Source organism: Phacochoerus africanus, chromosome 16 (assembly GCF_016906955.1).
Source record: "Phacochoerus africanus isolate WHEZ1 chromosome 16, ROS_Pafr_v1, whole genome shotgun sequence".
Classification (NCBI taxonomy): Eukaryota; Metazoa; Chordata; class Mammalia; order Artiodactyla; family Suidae; genus Phacochoerus; species Phacochoerus africanus.
In genome coordinates this window covers 24,504,698-24,529,531 of record NC_062559.1, presented here as the reverse complement: position 1 = coordinate 24,529,531, position 24,834 = coordinate 24,504,698, and the positions used below count along the sequence as shown (strand labels likewise).

The 24,834-nt window shown below is 39.1% G+C and overlaps 1 protein-coding gene across 4 annotated transcripts in view; it reads right to left on the bottom strand.

Moving 5' to 3' along the window:
- Positions 1-24,834, bottom strand: part of CADPS2 (calcium dependent secretion activator 2) — a 492,759-nt gene that overhangs the window by 284,864 nt on the left and 183,061 nt on the right. For all 4 annotated transcript variants that reach the window (XM_047763023.1, XM_047763025.1, XM_047763026.1 and 1 more), the window contains exons 4-5: positions 9,771-9,851; positions 3,500-3,736 (exon numbers count right to left, since the gene is read on the bottom strand). In XM_047763023.1, coding sequence (XP_047618979.1) covers positions 3,500-3,736; positions 9,771-9,851 — 318 coding nt within the window. The remainder of the gene's footprint in view (positions 1-3,499; positions 3,737-9,770; positions 9,852-24,834) is intronic.

The window sequence follows — 24,834 nt, the reverse complement described above, 5'->3', positions numbered from 1 at the left end:
AATGAGGACTTAACGGAAAAGAGACTATGAGAATTAACAGAGAATAGATAATAGTTGTATCTTTCACAGCTGCCCTAATACTCAAGAAGTTGAGGTGACGTATTGAACATGAAAGGGAATTGTGTACATAAGATAAATCAAAGCATCCTGACAGCACTGGTTCATCTATGGGAATATGACTGTTTGCACTGCATCTCTCTCTGTGGTGTGTTTAATAGCCAAAGTACAAGAGAGAAGAAAGGAAGCATCTGCTTAGCACTATTTCTGTCACCTCTACTACAAGCTACTATAAACAGGACCTCCGAAAACAGATGACTTGCGAAACAGTTTTTTGCTCCTGAAAACAATACTTCCATCTGTGTCGGGAATATTCTATCCTGCAGAATTGCCACTTTCAAAAGATGTAACTTCTATTATGAATCCATACATATCAGCCAACAAAGCAGAATTCTACAGATCTCCCTTCCCAAAGGAATTAGACAAGCACAGTCAGTCTCAATCATTGATGATAATGACAGCTAAGAACTCCATGGACTATCACCTAATTTGAGGTAACGGTTTCAACCAATTCCCAGCAAAATCTGATAACGACACGACAGAAAGTATAACAGATCTGCATTTCATCTTTTCTTCCCAGATTTTTATCCGCCTGAGGTAACAAGGATAAAACAGACAATGTTATTCTGGATGCATAAAGGGAAGCACGTACAAAATAGGAACTTAGACAACATGCTTCTGAATGTGCACCATCCGCCCACAGAGTTCCGTGGCACCCAGGCATGGGGAAAAATGATAGGGAACAGGGGACCCCATACGTACCTGCAGACACAGAGGAGGTTATGGGGTCTGCTAGCTCAATACCAACAAAAAGGCTCAGGGTGAAAATCCTTACACTATTCCCCTTACAACGTAACAAACTCAGAACTTCACAGATGAACATTTTCTAACCATACCTGAATATTTAATTTTATCATACCACTGTATGGCTTAGTGTTTGTGAGTTAGCTTATCTCTTGCTTGTTAATTCTATCGGAAAGCTTCGTGAATGAAGCGATCTAAAAGTGATCTTGTGAGACTAATTGCTGCTTTTTGATGCCATCCAAGTCCCTAATTCAATAAATACCAAGTTAGCTGAGTGCCAGGCACTGCTTTAGGCTCTTCGGATGGATACCTCAGTAAAGAAGAAAGATCTTAACCTCCAATAGCTTATAATCTAGGAAAGAAAGTCAGACAAGGAATAACAGAAATAATAAATAATGGAATGTTAGGTGGCAAGAGCTGTGGCAAAAACTGAGTTTGGTGAGGGAATGGGGTGTGGTGGGAGAAGGGAGGGGTGGACAGCAATTGTTTTGAAATGATAAAATTTGAGAGGTTTTTCACATGTGCACTTCCTCTTTAGACTCAGTTCAGATCTTAGGAAAACACTCCTTCTCCACTGGACCAACTCTAAGCCTGATTGATGACATGTGAAACCCCTCAACTGGATTAACTGCTTGCCTTTCAGTTTTCTTAGGCTAAAATCTGGGGCCTGAGGAGCAAGGCTTAGCTAGTGGGCTAAGGGTAATGATTCTGCTTGGCTGGGCTGCTGTCAGAGGACTTGGGGCTGGAAGAGGCACTGAGTCCTTTCCATCAGGTGCCCCCCACACAAGCATCGTGGTGTTTGCCCTCAAAGGGATTTCTTTTTGTTGTTAGACACTTCTTGTTGTTACAACTTCTACTTATAATACCGCGGGCACCACAGGACAGATTAGTATTCTGCCATGATAGGAAAATATCTATATAGACATAGCAACAGAGGACATCAAAACAATTATATAAATATAGACGCTTCTCAGACCATGGCAAAATGAAGCTTTAACTCCTATTATCCTAACACCATTTTATTGTTAACTGAGCAGCCTTGTTTAATATACTGGCAATAAAGTACAGAACAACAATTCATTGTTCCACAAAAAAACTGACTCATGAGCATAATTTTATTTTCAAAAGGGAAAAGAGAATTCATAAAAACCAATTATTTGCAGTGGTGTAAGAGTTTTAAGTAGCAGTAAAAAAAAAAGTGTTTTGAACTGTTTCGGTTCTGCATGTTGATACAGATAATAGTAAGTTTAAGCATTACAAAAATCATTTGCTTTCCAAGTTAGTTTTATCATTAATGAATTTAACCATCAAACTCCTGTAAGAAAAAGTTATACTAATTAAATAATTGATTTTGTTTCTACAAAACCTTAAGAAAAAAAGAGTTAGCACTTCGCATTTCAGTCCAGAGGAAACCTGAGGCAGGAATGATTGGGAAATTCTACACGTAAGGACACTGTCGAGTTTCAAACTAAACATCCTTGGATTAGGAGCTTAAAAAGATTGAGAAGAAACCTAGGTGCAAAGTCATTAGCTGATCCCAGAACTGAGTTTGGAGTCTGAAGAAAACCTCTTTATTTCTACTCTGGCACAAAATTTAGTCTATCAACCTACAAAGAAATTGTGAGCCTGGAAGTTAAAGAAAGAAAGGCAGGTATCTTATCCTCAAGCTTGAATTTCTCTTAAATCACTTAAGAACAGAAGCAGACATTTGCTTTTTCTGCCATAAACAAAGCAAGCCAAGTATAAGAAGTATCAACAAAGAAAGCTAGAACTGTGCCTCCCAAGACTCCAGGTACTTCACTTTGTCAATCAGCAAACTCAAAGGCAGTGCTGGGAACCAGCAGAGAGAACACAACATTTTACGGAAGGAGCTACAAGCGTCCATCTTTGAGAGAGCTATAAATTTAAGCTTGATATTGTGATATACGTGTGGGTGTTGTACATAAACCCATACACACATACGTGGATTAGCCCATTCACAGAAATTACTGGTGAAGAAATGTCATCATGAAAAATATCCACAGGGAGTGGTAAGAGGCAGTTATCAGCATCTTTGGTTTCCAGTGATTTGCATAAAAGGGATGCAACTCTGAAGTCTTAAGGAAGCACAATTTTAAACATACAACATTTGTTCTTATTTTTCCTATAATATTTACTGCACCTATAATGAAACTCTAAGTCCTAGAAAAGAAGTCTTTACTTCCCATCACCGTGCATTACAACTGATTTAGGTGATATGATCCTTGACAGATGATCTCACGGGCGAAGCAGACTAAAAACAAAGCTAACCAAAAGCCTGAAAGGAGTTTCCAAATGATAGTGAACTCAACTCTGTGTTTAAATTCTATTTCCACTTAAGTGCTTATCTTACCAATAGATTTACACTAGCCTAGCTGGCACCAAGAAAATCCGCCTCCAAATTTCCATTATTTTATTATTTAATCCTCATACTGCTATGTTTAAAGGACAATTTGCATTAATTTGCATTCACAATCTAGCTGTCCAGCAAAGACGAATTTAACATCTTCAAAATACATTGCAGTGTTTTAAATTTGCAACGTTACCACAAAGGTCAGCAGAAATGATCCTGCAACGTCGTTTTCGCTGTCAGAAGTGAACTTCGGGTAAAGTCACTTACCTCTAAGGTGAATGACAGCACCACGTCAGACTTTGACAGCTGAATCTCATTCTCATCTCCTATGTCCAAAAATGCAGAATTCTGTGAACGTTTTAATTTTTGTAACTTAAATTCTGGACCACCTTTTGAAACGGGAAGACTCTCCAAATTGGCCATTAGCAAATTCACCGAAGACCGCAGCTCTTCTATATACATAGTCTCCATTTCTTTTGCTATAAATCTGGGGAATTTTCTTTCCTTGAAAATAATTTCAAAAATAACGTTACACAAGTCATATTTCAATTTTATCATAAAAGATTAAGTGATGTATATACACTTGACTATCTTAGAAACTAACACTCAATGTAATGCATTCCCCTGATACTTGACTCTCTAGGCTTTAAAAGCCTCAGGCTTTCACAATTTTGGTTATGTTTAACCGTACCTTACATATCTTATGGAGGATCATCATGGTACAAGATGGATTAACACGATACACATTTTCACATTAACTTTATTTTTCATGATATTTACTTGAAAAACTCAGAATACATATAAAAAATTTTAGTGTACAGATGAATCTTAATGAGCCACTGTTAGCTTTGAAATACTTGGAATAACTCTATAAGAAAAATGTTCACTATATACTACTCTGATGGCTAAGAAACAAATATTTTAATAGTATGTCTCATGATAGATGCGTAGTATTGGGAGGGTATGCATTCTATAAATAGGCATTCAAATTGAAAAACCTATAATGTTAAATAGCAATAGGACCATATTTGTAAAATTAGTTAACTTTCATGTAATACAAATGTGCCAAAATCCCTTAGGGCCCAATATTCCCTTTTTAAGTAATGGTTTAGAAAAATTTAAGTTTAAAGCCTAAGACCAATTTATGATAAAAGCTTTACATACTAAAGAGTAGTAATATAAATTTAGGAGATTCAGGGTTTTTTTCTGAGTTACATGAGTGTTGCTATCCACTCCTTAGATCTCTGTAATCAGATTTTGTTTCTTTCACTCAAATTAAAAGAACATCCCAAATATTGGTACTTAAGACAGTGACACAGCTACTTCTAAACTGCCCTTAGAGAAGTTTATACTCATTTACATTCCCACAAGTAGCAAGTGAGGTTTCCTTACATTCTTGGCCCTTTCTTTAACCTCTAACAGCCTGGCACTTCTCTCTGAAAGGTGAACGGTATACAGCTTTGTGATAGGAAGTGAGATTTAATGTGATGACAGCTGGACAAAATCGGCTAGGGGATGAGAGCCTAAAGCAGCCACCATTCAAATGACTGCCTAATGCTCCAGAAAACCAATGCCGCCTTCACCACGACTTCCCCTGGCATCCTTCAAAACATAACCTAAGAAACCCGCATCTCCAGGGTGACTGGAATACACCCAGGGTGCGTTCATCAATCCGCCCCTGGTCTGACTCACTGGCACCAGTTCGTTCGTGGAATGGAAAGGACCATCTGTCACTGCCTCACCAATGAGTCCCCGAGTTTCGGGCCACCTGTTTTTCTTTTGCCCCAATATAACCTTGGCATATTTCTTTTAAAATAATTTACCTATAGTCAGTATTAAAATTGTGCATTTATTATCACAGAGTGATCAAGTAGCTACACCCATAATTAACCTCCCCGAGGAAGATTCTTAAGTATCCTTTTCACATCCCTCTAGAGTCTGAAGCAACATTCTCACACAGCAAGTTTGCGTTCTCGGGAGAAACACGTTAAGTACTCGGTTGTAGAATACTTTGGTTTCCTTTGGGCAGGGGGTATAATGTTTTGGATGGTTTTTCAACACATGCAGAAGAGAAAAAAAAAAAACATTTTTACATTGAAGACTAGTTTTAAAAGCTGTCATAAAAAACATCCAAAACTCAAAAAGTGAGGGAGCAGGTCCTTTCGACATCATATGTGACCAAAGGCTGTTGGGAACCTACTTAGTGTGACTTACTATTTACCACTGATTAGGGATCCCAGACAGTGGATGTTACCTGTTACTTTGTAGAACTCTGGCAAAGATATAAATAACTTGTGTCTGGTGAGTAAGATAATTCAGCAGTTACAGTTGAAATCCTTGTTGGATTGGCCATTTTTACAGCCAATTCTTGAGTCTTATTTTAGGTATACTGCCTAAAAAACAGCTACTTTTAAAATGCTCTTTGGATCAGTTTTAGTATCTTGTTAGTTAGGCTCATTAATTACATCTTGAGTACACTAAACACTTTATTGTGTGTTCATTTTATATTTGTATGACAGTCACAATTTTGCCTTTTAGAAATATTTTAGCAAGGCAGAAGGAAAATATACATTTTTAAAAGTTTGGATGTATGAATTTTTTTTCCCGCAAATTTTCAAAGTCTTAAATGGAAAACTTAGCATTGGCAAATGAAAAACATCTATTTTTATTTAGCTTTCGTTTTTCAAGGAGAAGACTGGCAGAAATCACCCAAAGTGACAGTCTGAGCAGCATTTTCAAACTTTCCAGGAAGCAGACTATACTAGAAATTTTTTTCTCTTGGGGAAAAAAACCCAACAAATCTGTTTTAAAGCTTTGAAGTTTATTGATATTATTTCATAAACTTTATTTATCCTGCTTGTGTTGCCTTTTTCTTGGAAATGACTATACAAGTTTACATATCGCATTGGATCTTTTAAATTAGAACAGAATCAGAATAGGGTTAATCTAGTTAACTGTCAATTGTTACTATAAACCATAGCTTTAACATCCTAGTTCAGTCCTCTGTACGACTTAGCTCATTAGCAGCCGTGACACATTATATACATAAAAACAATGCTTGCTCCATAAATTTGCCATTTTTCAAATTTAGCCACTCTTCAGTGCTCTGAACTTTCTAGCAGAGGAAGCTTGGACCTGGCGCGAAGGATGAAGATGGTGCCAACTGCGACACTGTAGAAATACTCTGTACATAAGATACAAATGGATTTCCTGGTAAATTTGGCATGAGGGGAAAAAAGGGAGCCAAAAGTGACTCCAAGATTTTGAGCCTGATGTACTGGAAAGATAGCACTGCCAAGAGCTGGCCTCCCTGGACCACTGGACTAGAAACTGTTAACACGCTCCTTCCCTCTGCCACTCCTGATTCTGCCTTCTCTGCTTTATTTTCTCGGGAGCAACAGTCAACAGTTATCTTCCACAATTACATAGCATGTTTATTGTGAGCTCCCCAAGTGCCTCGTAAGAATATTTTTTGTCTGGTTTTACCCCAAGACAACTTATATTTGTCTGGATGTATCCCAAGCACCTAAAATAGTGTCTGGTTATTTTAGGAGGTGTTTGTGAAATACTTATTCATGGGCTTTATGAATATAAAACTTCAGGCTCCAAAAGGTTAACAAGTTGCCTAGTGTTACATATATCCAGGAACGGCAATCACGGATTTGGCCTACCGGTCATTCTGGTCCAGTTTATCCAGTTTTCCTACTACTATTTCCTAATTAGGCCTTGGCTAAAATATCCAAGTCAATATTAATACCTCTTGAAACAGATTTCTGCCCTGTGGTTTCACTGTTATTATATATGCTGTGTTGTGGAGTGTGGTAGGTGTTACTAGTAGACTGCCAACTATTAATTACTAATAAAGTTCATTCCTGGATTTAGGAGACGAAGAGGCATCATAGCCTAAGAGAGCAAACCAGAGCTCTAGAGTCCAACGACCAGCACCTGAGTCTTTTGATTTGTTCAGTAATCTTGGTCAAGTCAGTAATCTTTCCTAAACCAGAAACTCCTTGTCTATAAAATAAATTTATTATTCCATCTGCCCTTGCAGGTTTATAGGATTATGGCAGATATCAAAATAACAAGGTTGTAAATTATAGTTAGCCTTATAAATATTTCATGAAGATGGCTTAAATGTGGTGAAATTGAAGTAGAAAAAAAATGAAATATGCTCTCTTCTGCTAGTCAATATATTCACCAAAAGGGGGCATCTTTGGAAGAAGTATTTTTTTTTTCCTTCCAACCCCATCAGCTTAAATTCCTTCTCCATGCTTATTCTACTTTATCAGCATCTCTGATAAAATCATCAGGATCCCCTCAAAGGGAAGGTGCTACATGTGCACCACGGACCCTTCTTCTCTGACTCACTCCAGAGGCTACACACAGTTTTGTCCACAGATATGACCTTGAGAACACATCCAAGGCTTTCCACTCTGTCCTGTAACCCTCTAGAAATTCAGCCAGGCTTTATTCTAAAGCATCACATATTTTGGCCAGCCCCCAGAAGTCCAATTTATGACAGAGTGCACAGGTAAAATCTAAATACAAGTAGGCAGCTGTATGATCCCAGGTCAGGGTCCTGCCTCCTGTGCTGGGCACGTCTCTGGAGGCTCTTAGCCTCAGGTCTTAAGAAACGCGAACGCTCTTCCAGACAGACAGCTTCCAACTCAAGTTAAAGGTTTTGGGGAAAAGCATTCTTTTCTCTAAAGCTTCCAAAAGCCTCAAGGCTACCTGATTTCTAGTCTATGCATCCCACATCCAAATCTCTAGAATAACGTCATGCTTCTCCCAATGTCCAGAGGACGGTAACCAGCGTGTTGTGCGTTCAGCCTCCGCCCTTTGGGAGAATGTGAACTCTTTGGCTCCTAATTCATACCATGATCCTCCTCATGTATCTCTTGGTTTGATTCTCACACAACTTACTGTCATCTCTCTTATCCAGATTCTCACCATTTTCTCTGTTTTTCTATTCATCTCCAATCTCTCTACTTTTTTTTTTTTTTTTTTGTCTCTTTGCCATTTCTTGGGCCGCCCCGGGGCGGCAGATGGAGGTTCCCAGGCTAGGGGTCTAATTGGAGCTGTAGCTGCCAGCCTATGCCAGAGCCTCAGCAACACAAGATCCGAGCCGCGTCTGCGACCTACACCACAGCTCATGGCAACACCGGATCCTTAACCCACTGAGTGAGGCCTGGGATCAAACCCACAACCTCATGGTTCCTAGTCGGATTCGTTAACCACTGCACCACGACGGGAACTCATCTACTTTTTAATTTAATGGACATTGAGGTGAACACAGTATTAGTGTTCTTAAAATGTACATGATCAGAAATACATTTTTCTTTGGAAAACACAAAAATCCAATTAATCAGAGCAGTATGGGATATTTCTCCTTAAGATCTGCACAAGTTCACCACCTAGGTTTGGAAGGTGGTTATAAAGGGTGTACACACATACGTCAAGATGTAAACTAAAGACCTGTGCCCTTGGTGTATACATGTTATACCAAAATTCTTTAAAATGAAGAAAAATCCCAAAGTGAGTATTTTTTAGAGACAGTGATAGATATAATGGAGAGACGGTGAAAGGGAAAGGCAGAGTCAAAGTTTTCACCCAGCAGAAGGGAAAAGGAAAAAGAATCTTATTCTCAGATAAAGAGCATTACAACCTCAAGTCTATTAGAAGGATCTAAAATTTTAATTTTTACCACTGAAGTAAATTAATGCATCCATTTACTAGAGAATGATTTAGACAAAGAGACCTCATATTAAAAAGAAACTCATGGTGGAGTTCCCGTCGTGGCGCAGTGGTTAACGAATCTGACTAGGAACCATGAGGTTGCGGGTTCTATCCCTGGCCTTGCTCAGTGGGTTAAGGATCCGGCGTTGCCGTGAGCTGTGGTGTAGCTCGCAGCTGCAGCTCCGATTCAACCCCTAGCCTGGGAACCTCCATATGCTGCAGGAGCGGCCCTAGCAAAGGCAAAGAGACCAAAAAAAAAAAAGAAAGAAAGAAACTCATGGCTTTTGTTTGAAATCTATTTCTGCTCACAGAAACAAAGTGATTGTACAAATAAAAGTAAATAAAGTATCATATTCAACATACTGTTTGAGACTCTGTACTAGAAACTTCAGATTATATTTTTCACTCATTCAAGTATTAGTCGATACCACTGTGTGCCAAGCACTGTGCTGGATACTTGGGAATATACTGTATGGTTCTGCAGGAAGGATGGTTTTCCATGATTATATTATACTTTGTGCAATATTAAAGTTCTTCTAAGTTTGGTAGATTGAGAAATTCAGGCATTAAGAATAATTTACAAAACTTATCGTTGAATTAAACATCTAAGGATGGATATGTAAAGTAGATAACATGCTCCATTTAGATAATATGCATTCAGGTATTTGGGCTTAAGAGGTATGCATAGAGATGAGAAAATGACAAAACCATGCTGGACTTACCTATACAAAGCTCACTCAGCTCACAGAAATCTAAGTACAGAAAGAAATGTGGTACAGAATATCAAAAGTTAGCAATTTACCTTTGCCATTTTCTCTGCCAATTGCAAACGACCATCAAGTTCCCTTCTGATCTGGGCTGCTTGTTCATCTGCATTATCCAGCTTAAAAATAAAACAGAAATCACACAATGTCATTATTTAATGGCGGTGACCTACAGATTAAAGCAAAGACTAAATGACTCAAAAGCTTTACAAATAAATCCTCAGCTACCTATTGAGAACAGAGAAAGTTGTTGAATGAGATTGACAGTCTAACTCTCTTGTGTGCTTTTTATTGTGGTTTGTTCACAAAAAAAAAAAGTGAATAGGTGTCTAAGGTTAATAGCTCCGTTTACCAAAAAAAAAAAAAAAATCCAATCATAGTAATTCTTTGCCCAACCTATCCACAACATCTCTAAACCAAGAAGTCCTTGTTTCCTTGAGGATACGCTCAGTCATCATTAAGCTTATTCATTCCATCCTTCTGCCCTCCTTAAGGTCCATCCTAAATAGTTCCAAAGACATAAATCTCTGGTTGGAGTCTTTCAAATTCTCAGACTGCATTTCTGGATAGTGAGATACTGAGTGATGTTTCACTTTTTTCCTTGTTCTTTCAAAAAATTTTTCCTTCATTTTTATAATAGTTTAGCCTGAATGCAAAGTTATCAAAGTACTATTTGATTGACTGCTCTAACTTGCTACTGTTTAAATCTTCATATGCTCCTCATTCTAGTACCAACAGATTCATACTGCCAAGAAATGGTTTTACAGACTGGCACCACATTAGAATTCCATTTCTTATTCTAAATCTGATTGAAAGCTAAGCATGCGATCCTCATTTTAAAAGATATTTCCACTTACATGGAAAATTTAACTTCTCCCCTGAAATAATCCTTGACTTTTTCTACAACTTCTTTTAACTTTTCCTCATGACTCCATCATTTTTTATGATCTCATTATAAAAACTCTTAAGTAGAGGTAGTCCTATGAGCCACGCACAGATGGAGGTAGGCTACAGATGTGAACCAGACCGCTGTTGCTCTTGGTTTTACTTCCTTCTCTCCTCCTACTTCCAACCTTGTTAAGAAGCCTGGACCACATAATACAACCATCCTTCAGTACAACTTCATCTAGCAGTTGGATTAGTATTGAGAACAACATTAACTATCCAGGAGAATACAGATTAACTTATTTTCAAGTAGCCTTGAAAAGAAAAAGCCTGCAAAAGATAAATAGGGGTAGAGCGGGTTAATAGGATGGTGGTATCAATGCATATGAAACATCAGGAGGAAGGGAGGATGCTTCAGGAAGAGGTGAGATGAGATAGCAGTTTAGGGAAAGGAGCTGGGAGAAGGGGAAGAAGGGACGGCTCATGGGCGACGGGGCTGGAGAGAGAGGTGGGGCTACTTTATAAGCCTACTCTTGACACATGAATTAGGGAGTTTGGGGTTGGTTCCTGCAGTACTGAGAATTCAGAGAGAGTTTCAGTAGGACTTTGCAAAGGTCATTGAGTCTATCTCCATCATAAAAAAACAGGTTGGAAGGACATAAGGAAATCTATCTGTCCATAAACCCACCCATCTATTAGTTCGACAGAAAAATCTGAGGTTACCTTTCCGAAAAAATGTTTCCAAGTTGATTTTTAAGAAGTCAATTCATTTAAAAACTGGCAAGATTTTCTTAAGCTAAATCCTCACTGTAAAGAAGTTTCTGTCATCTCAAAAATGAATATACTTTTTAATTATTATTCAAAATCAAATAGGTTTCTCTTCATTGTGTCTAAGGTCAAAATGATTTACATTAAAAACGCACACAGGAGTTCCCTGGTGGCTAAGCAGGTTAAAAATCCAATGCCATCACTGATGTGGCTTGGGTCATTGCTACGGCATGGGTTCAATCCCTGGCCTCAGAATTTTCACATGCTGTGGGCATAGCAAAAAAAAAAAAAAAAAAACCCCTAATATAATTATTAAGGAAAAGAATATATTGTAGATATCTATTACAGATAACTGAAATCAAGGTCCTAAAAACAAAAGTTATTTATAAGAACAGTGTAACTACAATACCTCAAATACATTAAATGTAATATGGGATATCTTCTAATCTTTATTTAAATGCTGCTAAATACTTTTCCACAAAAAAAATGGTTACTTGCATGTGAAGAGATACAATTTCACGAGGAAATAGCATTTAATATCTTAAAAATTTAAAAATTCTCCTTCAAACTTCACCACAAAGTACTATTTTACATCTTTAAATATTTGTGTCTTCATACGAACAGCTCTTAATTTTAAATGAAATTCTTTGAGTCACTTCTGGGGTTTGTGAGTTTCTCTTTAAGACAGTTTTCTACTACTTTTAAAACATATTAGTACCTTAACTACATTTGTTTGAAAAAATGTAGACAAAGCAGAGCACTGCTGTACTAAACTCTGTTACCTGCAATCGCTGAGACTGAAACGTTATCAACTCTGATGACTACAGTGTCATTTTGTGACACCAGAATAGCATACTTCCCAATGTTCACCAAAAAAAGAGGAAAAGTTAATAAAGACAACGAATAAAACTACCATTGTTTGGGAGTTCCCGTCATGGCTCAGTGGTTAATGAGCCCATCTAGCATACATGAGGACGTAGGTTCAATCCCTGGCTTCGCTCAGTGGGTTAAGGATCTGGCATTGCCGTGAGCTGTGGTGTAGGTCACAGATGTGGCTCAGACCTGGCATGGCTGTGGTGTAGGCCGGCAGCTACAGTTATGATCTGACCCCTAGCCTGGGAACCTCCATATGCTGCAGGTGTGGCCCTAAAAAAAAGACAAAATAATTTAAAAACCTACCATTGTTTGTCTTGTTAAACATAATGCTAGACAGAATTCAAGGAATTCAAGAATCAAATTTTAATTTACCATCCCATTTTTTTTTTTTTGTCTTTGGGTATTACCTTTGTTCTTAACATAATTTATAAAGTTTTTATGACCATTTTAAGATTGGCTTCTCCATTGAGATAATTGTAGTTCCACATGGCAGTTTTAAGAAATAACTGAGAAATATCCATGATGCACTGCCCAGCTTCCAATGGCAACATCTTACAAAACGAGACCGTCATATCACAAGCAGAATGCCGGCGGATACAGTCATCCATCTTATTCCAATTTCCTTACTTTTACACATACTCATTTGTATGTATTAATTTCTATGTAATTTATCATTTGTTTAGGTTCGTACTGTCACCACCAGTTCTAACACCATATGTTGCCCTTTTATGAGCACACCCACCTCCCCCATACAGTTCCCAGCTGGCTAGTTTTAATGATGTACTTCATTTTCAGAATGTTTAATAAATTTAATAAGGCAAGCAGATTTTCTTTCAATTTCCATTATTAAACTGGAGAAGTGCTCCCACAAGGAATGAACATTTATAAACATTAGATTAGGGTCACTGACCTCTTTCATCTACACATCCAATAAGTAGGTGCTTTCCTCAAAGCCCATGGCCATCAAGAGTATCTACTTATCAATAACTCCCAAGTATGTATCTCTAGCTCAGACTCTCACCACAGTCCCAAGACTTTTATCTTCAACTGTCTACTTCACGCCGTTTCAATTTGCATGAAGACAAGGCCCATTGCATTTAACTTGCCCAAAATGGAATCTTGATTTCCAGCTCCCACCCCAAACACTCATTCCAGAGTAATTTATGTCACTTAAATGGCACACCTATTCACCAATTGCACAGGTCCAAAAGGTTGTATCATCTTTGACATCTTTCTTCCCTTCACAGCTCACAATCAATCCAATTAGAGTCAGGTCGAGTGAAACCTGGAATCACACAGTTGAAGGCAGACCAACTGAAGACAAAATTTCTAGAGAGATGCATTGTTCTTCTTGAAGAATTATCTTAATTTCATAGTTTACCTAAAGGGGTGATGAACTCAGAAGAGGTAAAGAACTACAGCTCTAAGAGAATCTTCTTTGGAGAAGCCTGGCTGCATTTGTCCTCGAAGAGGTTGTATGGCTTTCCAAACATAAGCCATGGGAAACAGCGACCTCAGACCTGCACATCACCAACTTTACCTTTCTAGAGATTTGCTGAATTCCTTGTTCAGAGCCTGTGTCTTAGCATCCTTTTACAATGTTGACTGAATGGTCCAAGATCACTTTACCAACTCGATATTTTTTCTACACCTACTGCACAGCAAGAACTGCTGAAGGTCATTCAGCAGCTGCAGAAATAGTAGCCTTCCAGGAGTTCATACTTCATCCAGAAAAATAGTAAAAGATAGTATTTATGACAGAATAGAATAGCCACAAGTAAGCTATCAGTCAAAGACTGTGGGAATTCAGTCATGGAAGAGTATCTTCCTAATTGATATCAAGTTGGATTTGCTGAAATGGAAACAACAACAAATAGGCGTTAAGCAACAGAGAAAATGCTGATCTGATGCAACGAGTAGTCTGGACTTGCAAATTTCAAACGCTGGCCACTCCAGGCCCCAGTTCTCAAGTTCGGTGGAAACAGCTCTGAGAAAAGAAGATCTAAGGGATCAAAAAATCTCCCTTCACAAAAGTCCTTCACTGGTGGCCATCTCTACTATAGGTAACAAAATTTTAAACAGCATAAAAATAACTTTACCAAGTTTCATCCAAAAGCTTCATTTTATAACATGTGATATAATTTTTCTAATGCTTTAAAAACTACCAATATTCAAATTCATTAAATCTGCTCATATGTTAAAGGAAAAAAATGTCTTTTATAAACAGCACTTTTTTTTTGGTCTTTTTGCCATTTCTTGGGCCGCTCCCTCGGCATATGGAGGTTCCCAGGCTAGTGGTCTCATTGGAGCTGTAGCCGCTGGCCTACACCTCAGCCACAGCAACGCGGGATCCGAGCCGAGCCGCATCTGCGACCTACACCACAGCTCATGGCAACGCCAGATCCTTAACCCACTGAGTGAGGCCAGGGATCGAACCTGCCACCTCATGGTTCCTAGTCAGATTTGTTAACCACTGCGCCACGACGGAACTCCTATAAACGGCACTTTTGACAGCACTGTTTAGCCTCATTGCTGTGATTAATCTACTTTGTAGAACCAGGATAACTGTCTTCACATTAATATTGTCAATCACTAAAAAGGGGGATTAATAGCTGTGTTTTCACCCATAATGATGCCTTTCTAGTGCTAACCCTAGCCAATTGTGCCTTTTTCCTACTGAAAAAAAAAAAAATAGCTTTTCTGAGTTCCCAGTCCAATTACAGCTTATCTCTTTTCCAAGAAATTATATTCCATTATTTTCTTGTAATATTCTTCTTTATCCTTTCATATGAAAACTACAAGTAGACTAGGATGTGCACCATTATATAAATTTAATGTTTTCCCTGAGATTGATTCATTTGCTAATTATTCTATTTATGTTTTCGACAAATCTGGTGATCTAGAGATAATACATCATGAGAAGCAATTGGCCCAAACCTAACACTGATTCCAAAAGAACACTCCAACACTGTTTATAATTTTCTAGTTGCCCAGTGTTTGATTTGACAGTGCCAATATGCATGGATTGTGCAACATAGCCTAAAAACCCTGATCAAAAGCTGTATTAACAAATTCACTTACTTCATCAATAAATCTGTTAATGCTCAACCATCATTCAAACCAAATAACTTATCATAAAGACAGAGTGCAACTCAATCCTACTGATTGCTCCTGCTCTTTTCTGGGCCAGGCCCTTTCATTCTCTCCGCCCACGAGCACACCCAAGTTGGTCCTTGGCTGTTCTACATGGTGTCTGCAGTTTTTTCACAAAACAATGTCATCCTAAGTCTGCACACAGGTCTGGCCTCTCTCCAGAGTTCCAGCTCTCCATCTCCAGCTGAAGGCAAGGTCTTTCCTTTGAGGGATCCAACAAGGGCCTCCAATTAAAACTGAATTGCCCTTCTTTACAATCCACTCTATCATGGTGCCCCTACGTCTACACATGATCCTCACAACCTCTGATGAGGCAAACAGAAGAGAAGCAGTCAAGGGCGGGGTGGGGGTGGGGATGGAAAGATGGGATTAAATCAGTGAGAGGAAGTGAATGTGAATGAGAAAGAACGATGCTCAAACACCTTAGAGTTCAGGTCCACCCTATTTTGTACCAATCGAACTTTTTAACCTCTTAGGTAGTGGGTCCCCTTATCTATACAAATTAGTTTGTTCATATGGACAAACCGTATTACATTTTCCCAATCATCTATTCTGGTTGTGTTTCTCCTGCCTGGGATGCTCTTCTTTCCTACCTCACTGTCCAGATCAATCTCCATATCTTCTGAGAAGAGTACTTACCTACCTACTGAGTAACAAAGCAGGTACTATCTGGTGACATCTTTTATAACTGTATTATTCTTCAGCTTCTCAGATATTTATGACCTTTACCTCACACCGCAACATATGACCCTACCACCCTAACAAGAAGCCTAAACCAATCCATCTCCAGTGCTGCGGCTCACATAACTAGTCCCAGGTTTAACAAGTACAAAGAATATTTCCACCTGGGTTTGAAAGGTTTCTGGACCTTAATACCCTTCAGACTGACCCATCTTTCATGTGATCTCTGACAAAACCAAAAACCCCTTCCTATTTTTTTTTTTTTTGGTCTTTTTAAGGCCACACCCATGGCATAGGGAGGTTCCCAGGCTGGGGGTCCAATCAGAGCTGTAGCTGCCGGCCTACACCACAGCCACAACAACATGGGATCCAAGCCGCTTCTGTGACTTACACCAGAGCTCACGGCAATGCTGGATCCTCAACCCACTGAACGAGGCCAGGGATCAAACCCGTGTCCCTCATGGATACTAACTGGGCTCGTTCACCACCGAGCCACAAAAGGAACTCCCCTCCCGGCTATCTGACCCCTGACAACTGGCCAGTAACTATAAGGTAACTAAAACTTTTTTTGCAATTTCATGCAACAAAAAGAATATAAGTAAATGAAGCTACTCCTGTACTCTCGAGCTAACACACTGCCTGTGTGATGTTATGTAGGAATCAGGTAGCAGTCTGCTGCTGGAGGCAAAGCTTCTAAAGAATTGCCTTATATCTACTTTCTAAATTATGTATAAGAAACCTGACTCGAACAGCAGTTCTGCCACAGATTCTTGTAGATCAGGTTCTACGAGTCTTAAAAATGCATTTCCCAAACCACATTCTCCTTTGAATACTACTTAAAAGTAGGGAAAAGATGAATGAGTTAATTAAACATAAAATTGCCCTATGTGAACTGAACTATATTAAATAATGGATTAAAATGTTCAAAAGTAAGAACACAAGAAATTTAACCTCAGACATAAAAACTAGGGAATTTCGATAGCCTGGAGACTATGTATACAAAGTCTCTAAAATGGTAGGTATAACCTCGCAAATTTTTACACATCCTAAAATCTTTAGTATTCTGTTTGGTATTAACATTTTATCTTCCAGACAAAAGTAATGAGCTAACATTTTCAAGCAATTATTACTTATTTCCCTCAATAAAATAACTGAATATACATTCACATTACTGGAATAAGGATGAGACAGAGATTTCCACACTACATAGTACAGAGACTACCAGTGATTTTAGAGAACTCTGTCAGAGTAGATTAGAACTTTAGCCTCATCAGGATTAATATGAGCTAAATTTATACAGTGCTACAGTCAGGAACTGTTTTAAATTTTTATAAACATTATTGTAAACCTCAGGGCAACCATATGGAATAGTTATCATTATCCCAGTTTAGGGATGAAAAATCTGAGGCAGAGATAGGTTTAAGCAGTTTTCCAGGGTCAGGATCTTACAAGCAGGTCCAGGGTCTAACTCCTGCAGTTTGACCCCAGCATTCGATTTAACCACCTCACACGCCTTCACAATGCCTCACACTCAGCTCTCACTCTGCCACTATCTCTGAGTGTCCACAGCAGGAGAGACATTAAATACTACTGCATAATTTACGGTACAAAGATTAATTAACTATTTATCCTATGCTCATGTTGTTACAATGCAATAAAAGAGGCCTGTGTAAATATCCATAATACGAAGTAAATATCACAATGTTTGGGGTTGAGAATTATAAATTCCTCATGGATTTTTTGCCCCCCCCCAATATTTAAGAGAAAGGAGTGAAGGCAGGAGCAGGGAAGGCTTTGTGGAGGTGAATTTCTCTCCAGTCTTTAAGAATGGATTAGAAGGATTTCAAGCGAAGAGAGTAACAAATGAGGCAAAATTAAAATTCAAGAAAATACAGGGTGTGGATGAGGAACAGGAAGTGATTTCCTGTGCAAACAGGAAATAACATCATTTAAACACATTCAACAAGAAAGGCCTTTCCACCAGTTTGTAACAAATAGCTAGAATCAATCACGGCCACCCATGACACAAGGCCAAAGGTAAAAAAAAATAATACACAAGTCAAAGGAAGCAATACCAATAAAAGCTGTAAGTTGATTTAAGAATATAATAAAACTGTCTTCACAAGATTAAAAACTTCATTTTTAGAGAAGAAATTGATTCAACATTACTAATCAGATTCAAACTCATTTAACCGAAATCAGATTCTCATCTAACATATTGTGATACATTTCTTTTTAAAAGAGGTGTATATGTATACAACTATTATGGCTCAGGATTTCAAAAGTCAGGTATTAAAAGATCTCATCCGTCTTAAGGTCTTCACTTTCTCCTTGATGTTTCCTAAAACCCAACGGCTGCCATTTAATGACATTCACTTGAATCTTGTCCCCAAGCACTCTCAGATTTAAAATCACACACACAGCAAAGACATACCTAGCTAACAGTCATTTTCTCAGCTTTGTTTTCCTACTTTGAACGTGATTTTTGTTATCAAATGTAATTGGCTCTGTAGAATGTACTTTTAAATTTCTGCCAAAGTAGACAAATTGTGTTAAAATGCATTATCAACCACAAGCTACCAGTTGGGAAAAAAGATGACAGTGGTGAAAAGGCAGATACCAATTTCCTCTGAGGACTCATGTCTCTCTTTTCCCTCTGTACCCCTTGAAGGGGGTCTTTAGAAGAGACCCAGGGGAGACTCGCAGCGAGAGAGCAAGAAGCACAGGAAATGCCTCTATTTGTTGGTTTTTAAAAAAATTCCTAGACCGGAAGTACTTAATCTCCAGAGCTAAAATTCTGAGGGGAAGGGGAATCACCGCACTTTTTAACTATTCATGAATATTCCTGCTTATTCCTTACCAACAACCCAACAGTTCTGCAGGATTACTCAACACCGTTCTTATAGTCTTTAGAACAGAGGGACTTCTGGGGTTCCCGTAGTGGTGCAGCACAGACAGATCCGGCTAGGAACCATGAGGTTGCGGGTTTGATTCCTAGCCTTGCTCAGCGGGTTAAGGATCCAGTATTGCCAGGAGCCGTGGTATAGGTTTCAGACATGGCTTGGGTCTGATGTGGCTGTGGTTCCGACTGGGCCCCTATCCTGGGAACCTCCATGTGCTGTGGATGTGGCCCTAAAAAGCCAAGGGAAAAGAAAAAAAAAAAAAAAGGACTTTATTGGGTGGGGGTGTTTAGAGAGAGGAAGATTTCAGTTAACTTTGCTTTGACTCTTGAGCAAATATGGGTGAGACTTTCTTCAGTTAATGGAATGAGATTATGAAAGATTAACAGAGATTGCTTTTGGCAGAAAAGATCAGGATTTAGATGGCTCTAAAATTCAGTTAAATTAATCCTCTTAAAATACAAATAGAGGTAAAAGGAGAAGCCTGACAGAGCGTATGTGGTCCTTTGTATTCCACAAAAAAAGGAGAAGCCTGACAGAGCGTATGTGGTCCTTTGTATTCCACGGTCAGACTTGGGGTCATTGGATGGTGTGTGTCTGCAATCTACATGAGCATTCCTGGCATGGGCTCATGTCACTCAAACCACACCCCACCTTATTCTAATAGCCTAATCCCCCCACCCCCAAAGCCATGCTGCTCCACACCTCCACGTCCAGACAGGTTCACTCTCCCGCCCAGAACACTTCAGCATCTTCTCGTCCCGTGGACCTCTTTAGGACACCTCAAGTTTACACACTCCTCCACAACACTGCAGTCTCCTTGCCCTTAAGAGGATAGAGCCAGGGACTTATCACACCACGGTGGCATTTACAACAGTGCTGCTGTCCTCATCTTTTCATTCAAACTATCAAATAACGGAGTTCCCGGTGTGGCTCAGTGGTTAAAGAACCTGACTAGTATGCATGAGGATGCGGGTACGATCTGCAGCCTTGCTCAGAGGGTTAGAATCCAGCGTCGCCATGAGTTGTGATGTACGTCGAGAGACAGCTCAGATCCCGCGTTGCTGTGGCTGTGCTGCAGGCCGGCAGCTACAGCTCCAATTCAACCCCTAGCCTGGGAACCTCCATATGCTGCAGGTGCGGCCCTAAAAAGACAGACAAAACAAAACAAAAACAACTAGCAGATAACTCGGTTTCCTATCTGTGTTTCCATCTGTATTCCCTACATGATTATGGAAAATGGGTTAATTGATCCGAAAATACTGTATTACTTTGGTGTTGTATTTTAAAATAATCTTTTAAAAACATTCCTGTTTAAAGAAAGGCAGCTGATTCATTACTGGTACCACATAAGTAACAGTATTGTAATTAAAAAATAGCTGAAAACAAAAATGATTAGTATGACTACGAAACACACAGCTTTTATCTCAACTAACTTCATTTCTCTAAAATATAATTGTATTTACTTGAAATTCACTGCATTTCCTTAATGTTATTCTGAAATGAAACTTTCTACTGACAGACTGTGCTTCTTTCACCCCATTACTCTACTGTACCCTTTAATCTCCAGACTCAGGTAAATGATGGTTAAAAATTTCAGCTTCTGATATTGTTATGTTGCTCAATTTACAATGTACACTTTGTACCTTTTTCATTTTCTCTTAATATTTTGTTCTATGAATGTGCACCCATGCAGGCGCATTGTTTGCAAACCAGAGTCCAAAACCTGGCAGGCAGTTTTAATAACATAACTAATTTATGACACACAAGGGCTGTTTTCATGCGTTGTTTTTCTGAAAACACGTAAATAATTTTTCTTTCAATTTTCCCTGATTTCATAACTTCATTGTGATATGTGCTATCTTCTAAATTAGTCCTTTTAAGAGTTTCCCTGTAAACCTTAATTTTGAAGTTAATAAGTCTTGGCTCTGACTGAAAGTAATGTAAACACCTATGATTCTTCAGACGATGGCTTCCTGTTTTTCCTTCCCGATGCTAATCCTGCAGCTCTGGGACAAGGGGTGCAAAAGCCCGTGAGCCTCCTCCATCAGCTTTAGGCGGCAGCCCTGGCACTGCTCCCTTCTCATCCACTTCTCTTCCTTCCCAAGTCCCCAGGGGCTCTCTGGCCATTGCCTCCTGGCCCATCCTAGTAGAATAAAGAGCTTTCTATCCTGAGTGTCTGACCCTGAAGGGACAACACATCTTTGAGATTTCCTAGGAGAACACTGTTGGCGAAAACAAGGGGCAAGACAAGGGCAAACAAGTACAGATGTGAGAATGTTCCAAGTTAGAGAGTCTCAGAGCCTTTCCTGAGATTCAGGAAAAGTGACGTACAGGTAGCAACCCAGACCAGAACCAGGTGCCAGCAGCCTGGCTAGCTTAATCCTCTGTCTGCTGCCACAAGCCCTGTTCTACTCTATTCCTCTCTTTACACCACTTTTTCCTCCTACATACAACAGGCTATTTTCTGTGATTTCTACCACCTTTCCTTGGAGTTCCCTGATGGCCTAACAGGTTAAGGATCTGGCCCTGTCACTGCTATGGTGCAGATTTGATCCTTGACCCTGAAACTTCCATGTGTCATGAATATGGCCAAAAAACAAAAACCTATCACTTTTTCTTTTTCAAACGCTGCTGAAAAATAACAAAAGAACAAATAAAGATAGGCCCTGGAGGGGACAAAAAAGAACCTTAGCTGTTTTTGTCAACAATCATTTTCATAATTTCTGTAAAATTGTTACTCCAAAGGAAAGTTTTTCCCTCATTTCTGATTATTTCTGTCCTTTATTTTTGAGTTAATCAAAAATCTTTAAGCTTCGCTTCCAGGTCTCAGAACTGAAGAGAATTTTAGTTTCAACTCAGACATGCGAGTCATCCCCGTCCTTAAAGACCTGGACAAGCTCAACACCAATCACTTTTCTTGACTAATCAGAGCACTGAGGTTTCAGGGCAATTCGGTAACCCAGGATCTGGAGACACAGGCACAACAGAGTGCTACTGCACTTGGGACAGGAGTCAATGGAGACCATTATCTAACTAGTACTTTGTTCAAATTACTAAGAAGCTGAGTGCGGAGAGGGAGAAACGCCTACGGTTGCCATCATAAAGCAGCTTCCACACTTTGCTGGGCTTTCTTCTAGCAACCCCACCAAATTCTCATGGGAAGGATCTGCAGTGTGGACCTGGCAGCAAGAGAGAGAGAAAAGCTATTGTTGTACTTCCCAGGGTCTTCTCCCACACAAAGGAGGAACAACTTTGCAACAAGAAAATCCTGAAAACTCAGCCCATCTAGAGGAGGAAAGGGCTGCCCTCTGTGGTCCTTTGCAACCTTTCAGTCTTGCCTATTTGAAGAAAAACAATCCAACTAACCCAGAGTGATCCCAGGGTAAGATTCCAAGGAAACAAGTAGAAGATGCTTCAGCCAGGGAAGAGGGACGGGAATAAGGGACATGGGTGAGGAGAGAAGCAATACTCCCAGACAAAGGATAGAAACACTTGTGAAGCTTACTCTCTGAGATATAGGTCCCCTCAAAGACTGAGAGCTCATTGAACATGTCCTTCTCAACCCCTTGCCACAACGCCCAACAAGGCTCCAGTATAACCAGAGCTGAACATGGCTAAAAAAGCTGCAAGAAGAGGAACACATATGGAAGCCCAAAGGCAAGATAGGAAACCAAGATGAGGACACCAGAAGAACTCAAAGCTTCTTGTACCTGTGGTTACAACCAACACTACACACAGCCAGCCTTCCAGTCAGACTGATGTAAGTGTTCACACTAAAGACAAATACACCATTGCCACAGGTATGGCCACAAAGCGGGGGTGGGGGGGGGGAGACAAATATACTATAGTTTCTATTACCTGATAGAACATGTCTGTCAACAAAATTACAAAGGATGCCAAAAAGGCATTTAAAAAAGAGAAACACAGAGCACAGTCTGCAGAGATAAATCAAGCATTCAAACAAGATTTAGATGGGACAGAAACGAGGTAGTTGATAACAAGAGATGTAAGGAACTATCAACAATATGTTAAGGGCTCTACTGGAAAAAGCTGAAAACACAAGAACTGGTGGGCAACATAAGCAGGAAAACTAAGAAACTAAGAGAATCACAAGGAAATGCTAGAAATCAAAAACATTGACAGAAACAATGCCGTGGATGGGTTCATCAACAGATTTGCTGATTCTGAGGAAAGAATCAGCGAGCTGGAAGGAAGGCAGAAACTTCCCTCTCTGAAATGCAAAGAACTGAAAAACAAAAAAAATGAAAAAAACAGAACACCCCCAAACCATGAGGAGGAGCATAACAAATGTCATTAAAATACTGTGGGAGAAGATGAGACTAGGACATAAGGAATATTTGAAGTAATAATGGCTGAGGATTTTCCAAATTTAATGACAGAAGCTCAGAAAATATTCAGCAAGAGAAATATCAAAAAACTCACACCTAGGCATGAGTTTGCAAAATGGGTAGGAAGGGATAGATAATAAGCTCATACTGTGCGAGACATGAGACATGGCCTCAGATCTCTCTTCTAAATCACAGATCCAATATCAACAAACAGCAGTCAAGAGTCATTAAACATCTATTCTCTCATCAATATTCCTAAGACGTCTACATATGTGTGTGTATAACTGAATCACTTTGTTGTACAGCAGAAATTAGCACAACCTTGTTAATCACTATACTTCAATAAAATGTGTTCAATTAAAATTAGAAAAAGCAGAGGAGACAAAGAACCAAGACAAAAAAGTGACAACACTAACAAACACTGTAGAATTTGATCCAACTACATCACTGTAAATATGAATGGTCTAAATACACCCATTAAAGAGTTCTCCTGTGGCTCAGCAGGTTAAGGGTCTGGCATTGTCACTGCCACAGCTTGGGTTGCTGCTTGGCCTGAGAATTTCCACATGCCATGGACACCACCTGAGGAGAGGGCGGCGGGGGCGGGGGACCCACGCCCATTAAAAGACAGAGATTGAATTCATTTGAGTAATAAAAAAATTAAATAAAAATAAAAAAAATCATAGGAGAGACATGTGAGGTAATGGCAATATTCTTCTTAGTTTTGGTTTGGTTTAGAGGGTTATGTTCAGATTATGAAAATTCATCAAGCTGTAAACTTACTAATAGAAGTATTTTTTTTGCATGTATATCAATCAAAAATAAAAAGGAAACAAACCCTTTTTTGTTGTAAAAAAATAAATAAATAAAAGACAGAGATTGTCAGACTGGATTTAGAAACAACAAAAACCAAGAGGCAGTATGTGTTCTCCACAGGAAATTCACTTTAAACAAAAAATCAGATAGGTGAATAGTGAACAGATAAAGAAAATACCATGCCAACCCTAATCAAAAGAAAGCTGAAGTAGCTATACTAGTTTGAGACAAAGTAGACTTTAAAAAAAAGATTATCAGGGACAAAGAGGGACTTTATATAATGATAAAGGGGTTAAGTCCACAAACAGACTTAACAATGCTAAAGGCTACAACCTGTAGAACAGCATCAAGATAAATGAGGCAAATACTGATAGAAAAACCAAATCCATTATTACAGATGGAGATGTGCCTTAGGAGTATATTCCAAATCATAGAAGACAGGTCTTGATTCCCTGGTTTCTTTGCTGAAGTGATCTTAAGTAAGCAAAGATTAATTTTAAAACATTTTGGGAGTTCCCTTCATGGCTCAGTGGTTAACGAACCCGACTAGTATCCACGAGGACTTGGGTTAGATCCCTGCACTCACTCAATGGGTTTAGAATCTGGCATAGCCATGAGCTGTTGTATAGATTGCAGATGTGGCTCAGATCCCAAATTGCTGTCGCTGTGAT